This window comes from Prinia subflava, chromosome 22 (assembly GCF_021018805.1).
Source record: "Prinia subflava isolate CZ2003 ecotype Zambia chromosome 22, Cam_Psub_1.2, whole genome shotgun sequence".
Classification (NCBI taxonomy): Eukaryota; Metazoa; Chordata; class Aves; order Passeriformes; family Cisticolidae; genus Prinia; species Prinia subflava.
The window spans coordinates 52,297-63,338 of NC_086268.1; the positions used below are offsets into that span (position 1 = coordinate 52,297).

At 44.7% G+C, this 11,042-nt stretch overlaps 1 protein-coding gene across 1 annotated transcript; it reads right to left on the minus strand.

The window, feature by feature from the left end:
• Nucleotides 1-262: 262 nt before the first annotated feature.
• VPS11 (VPS11 core subunit of CORVET and HOPS complexes) lies at nt 263-10,480 on the minus strand. The gene is made up of 16 exons (XM_063417719.1): nt 10,280-10,480; nt 9,776-9,920; nt 9,460-9,595; nt 8,218-8,381; nt 7,869-8,116; nt 7,265-7,466; nt 6,840-6,991; nt 5,693-5,879; nt 5,147-5,290; nt 4,494-4,682; nt 3,463-3,624; nt 2,855-2,994; nt 2,342-2,544; nt 1,601-1,772; nt 1,265-1,484; nt 263-540 (listed from the first exon to the last, which is right to left on the minus strand). The coding sequence occupies exons 1-16, from the start codon at nt 10,435-10,437 to the stop codon at nt 376-378; spliced, it is 2,787 nt and encodes a 928-aa protein (XP_063273789.1). The 5' UTR covers nt 10,438-10,480; the 3' UTR covers nt 263-375.
• Between the last annotated feature and the right edge of the window lie 562 nt (nt 10,481-11,042).

Genomic DNA, 11,042 nt, shown 5'->3' on the forward strand with positions numbered 1-11,042 from the left:
CTGGAAAAACTCCGCCCCCGCCCTCCCCGAAGCCCCGCCCTCCCCGAAGCCCCGCCCTCCCCGAGGCCCCGCCCTCCCCGAGGCCCCGCCCTCCCCGAGGCCCCGCCCTCCCCGAGGCCCCGCCCTCCCCGAGGCCCCGCCCTCCCCGAGGCCCCGCCCTCCCCGAGGCCCCGCCCTCCCCGAGGCCCCGCCCTCCCCGAGGCCCCGCCCTCCCCGAGGCCCCGCCCGGCCGCTCCGGGCAATGAGGGCGGGGGTGCGGCACTGCCCGGCCAGTCTGTTTTATTGGAGGCCAAGGGATGAAGCCAAATACAGGTGGCCGAGGACACCGCGAGGGACCCCGTACAACACGAGAGGGCGTGTGGACAGGGCCTGTGGTCAGGTACTGCGCTTGGTGTGGATGAGCAGCTCCCGCTGCAGACCAGCCTCAATCGTTGTAGCAGTCTTTCCCGAGGGCAAGTCCGTGATCAGGGTGAGCTTATTGAAGACGCCTCGACCAAAGTAGTCAGCAACGACAGAGAAGCCATCGTTTGAACACTTGAGCTGCCAGACACAAAGCAGCAGCATCAGCAAAAGCCTCCAGAACCTCTTGCCTCTAGCCCCCTTCCTTTCTCCCTTTGCACTTAACAAGCCTCTGGCTTAAGGGAGAGGGCAGCCCATGTCAGTCCCTGGCTCTTTGCTCATACTATGCAAGAGTTAGGCGTAGCAGAAGAACCTGCTAGATTTTCTGACACGGGCCATTCCAGCTCCTGTTTGAACCCCATTTCCTCATTACTGAGGAGGTAATGAGCAACTGAATTAAATGGGAAGGTGGGTGCCTCCACTGCTCTATTTTCAATGCGTGTTAACATTTTCCAGCTAATGTCCCATTCTCACACTCGCCACTTACTTCATCCTTGGAGAACACGAAGTAGATGCAACATTTTGGTGCTCTCCCCATTCCAATTCATACTATTCTTCTCCCTTTCTCCTAATTAGTTGTATACAACCTGTTGACCAGCTGTCACACTGAACAACAGGTCTCAAGACCCATCTGAGGGTCAGGTGAGAACAGATTCTCTCTTTCACCTTCCCAGAGCCAACAGTGACTCTTCATGCCCTTTACACAATGCAGTCACTGTGGGGTCTAATGCCTCCTTACCCAGTTAACATAGCCTTGTTTACAAAATACTTTCAAGCCTTACCTGTCTCTACCTCCATTTACAGGTCTGTAAATGAATCTAACTCTATTTATTTCAACTTGGTGAGATAGGCAATGTTACCCTACCTGATGCTGAAACTGGTCATGCAGATCTCTCTTCTCCTGGGCTCGGATCATGTCCATCACTTTGCGATTTTCTGGCATGCAAGTAGGACATTCCGAATCACTCTCAGAGTAGCTTTCAAAGCAGTGCTGGTGAAAGGAATGACCACACAGGAAGTGGACCGAAGGCAGCTCCAATGCACTGGTGCAAATGCTACACTTGGTCTTCTGAAAAATCTTGGGACTGAGTGACAAGATGGAGAAGCATGAGAAAGACAAACTACACTTTACCTTACTAGAAGAAAACAGCAGTTCTATCCTTGTATGGGACTACACACAAGACAGCACACAGTCCTGCACCTTGCTTTTAGCTCTTCAATTTCCAGGCGGATCCTCGTAGTTTCTTCTCGATATTTCTGAATTCTCTGTTCATCCTGCTCTATCTGGCGGCTTTGTTTCTGCAGCTTGTTGACAAGATAGTCCTTAATCACAGACAGGGTGGCTGTGGAATTATGAGCCAACGTCTGCACAACTGAGAACAACTGAGATGTTAGTTTCAACGCAAGCACAAGAACTGCAGCTATGCTTGTACTGCCAGGGCAAACTGCTTTCCTGGGACAGGCCACTTACAGGCAAAGACAATTGGCATTCTCATGGAATTAAATGAAAGAGCTCGCTTAAAGATTCTCTTTCAGTTTGACCTCTTCCAGAAATGGGCATCTGGGAGCATGTCAGACCAGAAGGGAGAAAGGAAAGATGTAGTAGTGGATTGGATTCCACAAAGGCTCAACAGGAGTTTCAGCACACCCTGTACTGCCCAACACTGAAAGAACAGAAATCATGTACAAGACATCTCACTGATACTGCATATCTTTTTCTCTAAGTAGGGAGCTGTGAATGGCATCGTTTTTCCCTACAGAGCAGATTATTACTTCAAATGGTAGGCTCCAATTTCACTGATTCTTCTAATGTCTAATTTACAGGAAGGACTACAAACTAGTCTGGGTTGGAGTCTTTTGTGGTTTGTTTTTCTGGTTTTTGCCTGTGTTGGGGTTTTATTATTGCAGGAGAGGCTGAGGGCTGAGTGTCACATGTCATTACCAAGCAGTGGAGGCATAAGATTCTTGTTCTCAATGTGTTTCAGCACTGCAGCAATATACTCTTTGCAGTTCTCCTCCTTCCTTGCAAAGTAGCCAAGAGCCTGTTCCCAGAGACAAGCCTCTTGGTCGCCATACAACTCGCACACTTCGATCACCTTCTTGTACTGCTCATTCTGCATATGGTAGTGCATGATCTGTTGGAAACTATAGGAAAAAGACTCATCAGCTGGAACAATCTGTCTTGCCTTTTGAGTTCTTGCAGGGACCTCAGGTTTTTACCCAGCCATAAAATCCCCAGACTCACACAGAAGTCAAAGACAAGTCTTTCTTTCATTCTATATAACTGTCTTGCTTCAACAGTGAAGTATTTCTGCAGAGCAACCATCTACTGTTTCCATCTTGAGATACTAAAAAGGTCACTACCATTAATGATACAGACACTTATGGCTCAGAAATCACTGCAGTAGGGGCAAGAGGGGAAGGACAGGACTCTAAAGACAAGAGTAACACTCACAGTTTGCCCTGCTCATAGAGGTAGAGAACACCATCCTTGAAATTGTGCATCTGACATAAGACCAAGGCCTTATCAAAGACTGTTCTGAACCTTCCACTCTTCAGGAGGGTGAGAGCTTCATAGTGCAACTTCTCCTTGATCTACAAAGAAGGGGGAGAGGTCAAGAAGAGGAACACAGGCACATCCACATACACAGTATTTTGCACTAAGACCTGACAATTTGGAGCTCTTTCACAGAGGTCAGTTTTGGTACTTGTCCTTTAACCCTTTTAAGCAAACACGACATCATTTTCTTTGCCCAAACAGCCAACATCCTCACAGATCTAGGCAAGGAAGTAAAGATACTTTCACGGGCAAGGCACCTGCTCACAGAGGCTGTATTGTCTGGAATCTGTTATTAAATGAGATGCAAACAAAACAAGCCCAGCCATCCTGAAGGGAATATTCTCCCAGCTACTAGGCTGCTTTCCCATTTTTGCGCTATTTGTCCAGCATATGTACAGCCCCATGTTGTCAATGCCCAGCTGGAAAGGATATTGCAAGAATGCAAATATGACTCACAGACCTCAAATCTCTCCCCCAAAACACAATGCTGGGGGAGCTCAAACCTGCTCATTTTGTTCATGTGCCCAGTTCTGCAGTTGAAGTTCCAGTAAAGTGTCATAGACACCCTGTGGAGAGTCAGCCTGCACCTCAGTCATGTGTTCCAGAAAAGCTTTGAGTTCTCGGGAGTTGTTTGCAAAGACTGGGATGAACTCCTCTGAATTAGCCTGTAAAACAATCAGAAAAAGACAAGCACCCACGTCAGTCTAAGCTATACTAGTGCTTCCTTCTTGCCATGAGGAATGTCCATTTCCAGAGTCTCAGACAGGACAAATACAGCACATACAGGACGCCAACGATATCAAGGATCAATCCTGAGCAATAGCTTTAAGAGGTCTCCTGCCTCTAGGACTACCAGCACACAAGAATGGGGCTTCTCAAAGAATCCTTTAATAGTCTGGGTGAGAAGGGAACTTTAGAGGTCATCTAGTCCAACAACCCTGGAAAGAGCTGAGATATCTTCCTTTCGATCAGGTTGCTCAGGTCCTCATCCAACCTGACTTGAGTGTTTACAGGGATGGGGCCATCTACCACTTCTCTGGGCAACCTGGTTCAGCATTTCACCACCCTCATAATAAAAATTTCCTTCTACCTAGTCTAAATCAGCCCTCTTCTACTTTAAAATTATTACCCCTTGCACCATCACAAAAGGCCCTGTAAAAAAGTTTGTCCTCATCTTTCCTATAGAACTTTTTTGAGTACTGAAAGGCTGCAATGAGGTCTCCCTGAAGCCTTCCCTTATCCAGACTGGGCAACCCTAGCTCACTCAGCCTTTCTTCAGAGCAGATGTGTTCCATCCCTCTGATCATTTTTATAGCCCTCCTCTGGACTCACTCCAAAAGGTCCGTGTCTTCTCTGTGCTAAGGGTTGCAGAGCTAGACACAGTATTTCAGGTGATGTCTCACCTGAGCAGAGTTTATTTAGATATAATTCTCATTATACCTAAAACATCGGGCTGGCAACACAAGGCATGCAGAAGCACTCGCTGCAAAGTTACTACTGGAGAGCAACAACTCTCAGTTAACACAAACCATACCTTCTTTCCTTCCAGCATCCCAGGGCCTTCGTTACCTCCTGAGGGACGGTAATCAGTGCAAAGGATCTTCAGCAATTCAGTGGTCTCATTAGGGACATGGTGCATTAGGATTTTACCATATCGCTTCATGTTACTCTCTGCCTGTTCAAAGGGCAGTTTTCCAATGTAGTGCAAAGCCTCTTGGTAGTTCTGTGAAGACAGATAACAAAACAATCACAGGACACTGCCCTTTGCTCTCCACCTTGAGGTTAGGACAGAAAGCATTGAAGACATGCTGTGAGTATACCACAAATACCATTTGCTCTGAATTATCACCTAGTTCACTATTCCTGATTATTTTCCTCCTCAGGGAGAAAGACTGAATATAGCGTGGGGGAAACATTTAGATAAACCCTCAACTAACCACCCTCCCGCCTCTAAAAGGGTGCTGTAAAAAGCCACATCAGAAAGAAAACAAGACCTTCTGATTTCCACACCTAGTCTAACACACAAGCCAAAAGCAAAAAGGTAACACAACGACAGCTACAAGCATTGTTGCTGCTGCTCTCCTTAGCACGATATCCTCAGCAAAGAGGTCAGTGAAATGATATTCTCACTAAATTCTTCATAGTGTTCTCCCCAGTAAGAACATACGTGCAGTTATGTCTCCTCACCTTGATGTCCTCTAACTGGATTTTGAGGTACCATTCATGATGCTCATGCTTCTCTGCCAGGTACACGGCGTGGGAATAGTAACCAGCTTGGCGAAGCACCTTGATAGCCGTTTCCACATCAAAGTGGACCTCACTCTCACTTGTCTCCAAAAACAAAAGCAGAGAGATGGTCCCAGAAAAATTCTAACTGTCCAGAAGCAGTTATCATTTATGTAAGAGGAAGAAAACATGAGCAGGGACAATGTGGTACCTCTCATGCAAGGGAAAAATCCCCTATGCACAAAGGAAGGACTCTAACCACTTCTCATTTGCTTGCCAGTTGCACTGGCAGAAGCAAGCACACTCCAGACCCTGATGACAAACCAACCAAACTGAGACTGTAAGCAAGAGCTCCAAAATAAAGGAGCAAAGACCAGGGTACAGAGTGGTAAATTCCTTATTCTCCTTCTTAATAGTCGTACAGGAGGTAATTTACAATGTCACCACTACCCCTTTTTAATTACTATGATGACATAAAAATGTAGCATGATTCCATGACCCCAATACCTTAATGAACTCTTCAAGTTTGGAGCTGTCTTTGAGTTTGGTATAGCAATTCAGCAGAAGTGTAGTGTGGTCTGCATTGGCCAGGGACTGCAGATGGAGCATCTGTAGATAAGCAGTGAGGTTGTGGATACGCTGAGCATCCAGGAATTTCCGAATAACATAAGATGGTTCTAGCTTCCCTATAGTTCTGTGAGGAGAAGAGCCATGTTACAAGATATAGTATACTCATTAAGTCAAAATAGAAGGAAAAATTAACAACAGAACACAGAGAAGCCTTAACTTCAGCAGACACTAACCCTCATGGGACTGCTTAGCTATGCATCAGAAGCAACAACTAGTTACAGTGTAAGACCACCCATCTGCACACACACTGACACAAAGGCCTTGATCAGGATGATCATGACAGCATAGGAGTTAATCTTCCGTTAAAAGTGGCAGTGAGAAGACAGATGAGGCTCTGATCACAACAAACTGGGAAGCCAAAAGAAGAGAAGAATAAAAGCTACATTTTCCTTCATTTTAGTCACATAACTCAAAGTCAGCTTTAAATGCTCATGCTCAAAACATGGAGCAGTTTAGCCACAGTTACTCTGACAGTTAAAGCAAGTCAAGGTAAAAAGATATGCTCATTCTCACTAGATGTCAGGGACTCTGGAGCACCAGTTCCATAATAACATAACACTTCATGGCATTTTAAAAATGGAACATTAAGTTTTCAGTAAGGCCCAAAACAAGGCTGCTCTGAGTTCTAGTTTTAAAATACCCACGATGTTTTAACACTGACATTGAACTGTTTGAGTACTTTCCAAGAAGACTGCCATACACGGTCAAATTCCATCATCTTGCACAGAGTGATCCCTTCTTTATAATGATGTCCCCAGGCCCCACTTCATCCCAATGGGCCTACATCATTCCCGTTAAAATATGATCACAAAGAAGAACTATATTCTAAGGTGTACAGAGAGATTTTCAAGCAACTTGTTCAAAGACTTTTAGTCTCAGTGACATCCCTCTCTGTACAGGTAGAATTCTTGCCTCAAGTCATACTTTTTTTTTTGTTTTGACTGTTCTTATTGCTGTGCTGAAACAGGCCTATGTTGCTCCTACCTGTACTACAACATCACAGCTCCACAGGACCCCCACCTACCGGATATACTGCTGGATGGCTCCATCGTGGTTTCCCTTGTTATAGAGATGATCGCCATATTGCCGGAAAATCTCTGACAAACCATCGCTATCCAAGTGGTGGCTCTTGGCCAGGTTAATGGCCATTTCAAATAAATTCTTTCTGAACAGCATCTGTTAAACACATGGTAAGAACATATGAGAGAAATATCACCCCACAAAGCAAGTTCAAACACACCTGAAAAACATGTTGTTTCTTCTTCTTAGTGCATACATGCGTATAGGCCTTTACATAACAATTGTCTTACAACACTGGTTATACTGAAAAGCTATTTGGTCACTTGTTATGTAATTCACTTACCTCAATGGTTCCATTTTTCAGTCTGCAGAGCCAGTACAAACTTACAGACATAAGGCAAAGACTAATAAGAAAACAAATTTACATGCCTCAAGTTTGGTTTGTGTATCCTTCTCCTGCAGTACATGGATCTTCCCATCTCTGGTCAGTACATAGAGAGAACCCCACTCTGACAACACATCCACTATATCATCAAAGATTGAGCTGTATGCAATGAATTTGTTGCACAAGTCATAGATATTCAGGACTTGTTTGTCTGAATTCTGTGACTCGTTCCCAGCAAATTCTGACCTGGAGAGAAGAAGGAAGTTTTAGAAAACAAGAAGAACGTAACTTGAAATCTTGATACCTGTTCAAACTAGGAATGTACAGAAAGCAAGAAAAACAGAGTTAATTTAGGCAATTAAACTAAGGGGATTCAGAGGGAAACCACCATGTATTTGTACACAAATTCTATCATCCTGTTACACTGAGAAGAAATTCATAGGACTGCAAAAAAATCCCACTCATTCAGCATACTTAATTGTGCTAACTTTTGCAATGGAAGTTAATCAATATATGGGTCTGGATCAATCTCAACAATATCTGAGAGAGTCACAATCTGCTCCCAAGAGCAATGCTTCACAGGGAAAGAGGAGAAAAAGCATGAAGCTGCATGAGCAAAAAGAACTCATCTGTTTCAAGGAGCCCTACTTTGGGGAAGTCTTTCGGTCCTTGGAGACAATGATTAGGTACCCCCGATACCAGTGGACAATCAGCTTTTGTCCCTCGAAGGCAAAGCAGGGGCCACGTTCGTCTGGTTGATAAAGGTACACACATTCATTTCCTGCCACAATGAACTGGAGATCCTGGGAGGGGTCACTGAGAGACGAACAGCGCAATCCACAACCGTGAGTGTCCAGCTCCAGGTGAGGATAGTCTTTCACTGAAAGCATATAAGACTACAGAGGAAACTCGAGGGTTTGGGGATTGCTCTGAACTAGACTCTGAAGCCAACTGAATTTGCAAGTCAGAGTCACATTTTTTTCAACTAGCTTCTCACCTGGATGTTCTCCGTGGTCACCACAAACAGATGTGTTGTTTTGCCAGACTGTCGAAAAGCAAGGCCAGTAACTGGGTAACTGCCTTCATGTAGGATCTGGGTCTTACTATGCCGATCTCGAGTGATGTCTCCTTTAGTAAGTACGACACTCCCATCTGCAAAACCTTGTGAAGTGGACAAACTAAACTATTACTCATATAACACACCTGAAATTTTATCCAGCATAAGTTAGGGAAGCTCCAGTCAGTGACAATACCATGCTCACTAGCGTGGTATAAAGCAATGGGATTGCCACAGGCTCTCACGTCAAGTCAGTCTTTGCCAAATCACCCCCACTGCTCCCGTTACAGTTCAGAGCTGTCACACAACTGCACACAGGATAGCACTGTTCAGCAAGGGTTAACTTCCTTTCTACACACACTCTTCACATACAGATTAATTTTTGACTTTGTCTGAATTTTGTTTTACAAATGACCTTCCCATAGTGCAACTGTAACTATAATTTCAAATCCCTTGCTTATTCAAAACACACAACACACTGTAAAGACCAGAGGGAGATTTTTTAAAAGAGAGTAAAACATGCAGTTTTCATAGGTTGCCAACAGCCCCAGCCTTTTAAGTTGTTCCAGAGTTGAAAGCCCCCATACACAAAGGAAAAACTTTTTGATTTCAGTGTAGGGACCAAGTCAGCTGAGAGCACTTGTAATCTCACAACATTGCTGCTCTTATTCTGTCAGAAGAGTTAAGCAAGAAACATTACCAAGGAACGGTTAAATCCAAAAAGGGAAATGTATTTTTTTCTTTGAAGAAAATGGTTTGTATAACATGCTTGAAAAAATAGCTCTCTAAATTAGCTATCACAAAACTCACGTTTTTTACTGTACCAACAGAAGCTAAATTTATTACTAAGTTCAATAAATACCAGCTGGCATTTATTGAATTTTTGGTATTCAACCTTACCAACTGGCAGGGAAAAGAGGACATTGACCAAAAATATGTGCTTCCAAGTATCAAAGTTATTAGTGTAAAATATACAGTCAGGCTAAATTTAAGCATTTATCTCTTGAGCTCTGGGACAGCACGAGATATTGTGTATCTCTGTGAGAATAATGTAACAAAAATGAGTGACAAGAAAGATCATCAGGGTATTCTGTGCTGATTTTTGTATTACCTACTCATGTTCCTTACCTCTCAGTAAGGACTAATATTTTTCTTAAGCTATTACAGTTCAGCTTTACTTACCGATAGCCATGAAATTAAGATTCTCGTGGACAGTTAGGCAGGATACAACCGTCGGCTTGTTACCCGGTATTGCTGGAAAAATTCGTGTGCAAAGAGGATTACCACCATCTCGTTTCTCCAGGTTCCAGACTTTCACCTACAAACAAAGACGATCTGGCATAAGCAGAACATGGGGTATTAGAAGGCCACGATCAGAATGTCAGAGTACCCAGAATGGACAAGCTATTTACGTTAAGAAAAGGCAAGATCATCACAACAGTCCTTAAGAAAGACCCGTATTACAAATGCATTTTCCTCTCTTTGTCATTCAACTTACCAAAGGATTAATACCTTCTTCATCCTCACCAATAGAAACCAGGATACTGTGCTGCTTCAGCTGGTACAGATGCGTCACCCTTAGCTTGTAAGCTTGGAAACTGCTGAGTTGAAGGGAGCGAGGCAAAAACCAAATCTGACCTTCCATATTTAGATCACAGTTAAGGCACATAAGGGAAGGGAAAAAAAAAAAAAAAAAAAAAAAAAAAAAAAAAAAAAAAAAAAAAAGCCCCACACCTCCAATCATACAAGAATCTGCGTGCCTTTTGCTGACTCCTGGTAGAGCTACAGCAAACACTTCTGAAAAGCAACCCCGGAACACCAACATATCCAGCGGCGGATTTGGTTTCTTTTTAAATAAAGTACAGCCGAGAACGGAAAGCTGCCGCATTCTCAAGGCCGGAGTACCCTCCGGCCCGCGCTAAGCAGCGCCTAGGACTCGCCTACCATGCAGCCTCGGCTCGGCCGAGCCCCGAGTAGGCCACAGCGCCAGGTCCCGCACAGGATATCTCCGAACACGAGGCTTCCCCGGCCTGAGTCGCAGACTGCGATGCCCGGGGGCAGCGCGAAGGGCTTCGCACCGGCCCCATCCGGCCCCGACGGCTCCCTCACCGTCTCTCTGTCAAAGAAGACGAACCGGCGCCACTGCAGGTAGGCAGCCATGTTGCGCCCGGCCCCGCGCCCGCCCCTCCAGAGCTGAGTCTCCGCCCCTCCAGAGCTGAGGCTCCGCCCCTCGGGCCACGCAGCGGAGCAAGCGCGGTGCGCGCGGGCGGGGCAGTTCCAATGCCGAGACATTTGACTTTAAAGATTGAATTTTGAACATACATATTGAAAAAATACCCCAGAGTCTGATGGGAATGTAAAACTCAGAACAGTGTCAACAACCCTAAATGAGTCATTTTATAGTAATATTCCTGCATTACAGTAACGAATATATAATCTCTTTAATTTGCCTCTCTCCAACAAGGCCTTAACAGAATATACAGAAAGGCTTGGCATGTAAATGTGGGCAAGAACGAATGAAATCTGCACATCTGCTGTGAGCGCAGCAGGAGATGACTAATTATGTGCTATTTGTGACAGGCTGAGCTTCTTGGCTTAACAAAAGCAATATAGTAAATATATTAAAAATAAAATTATACCTTTGGATGCATATGTAAGTTAGTTTCAATGCCACCCCAACAAACCAGAATGCATTCAGCATTTATGTACTTACAGAGTACTTCATTTCACTGCAAATGTATACTTTTACTGCTCTGGCCCCAGGC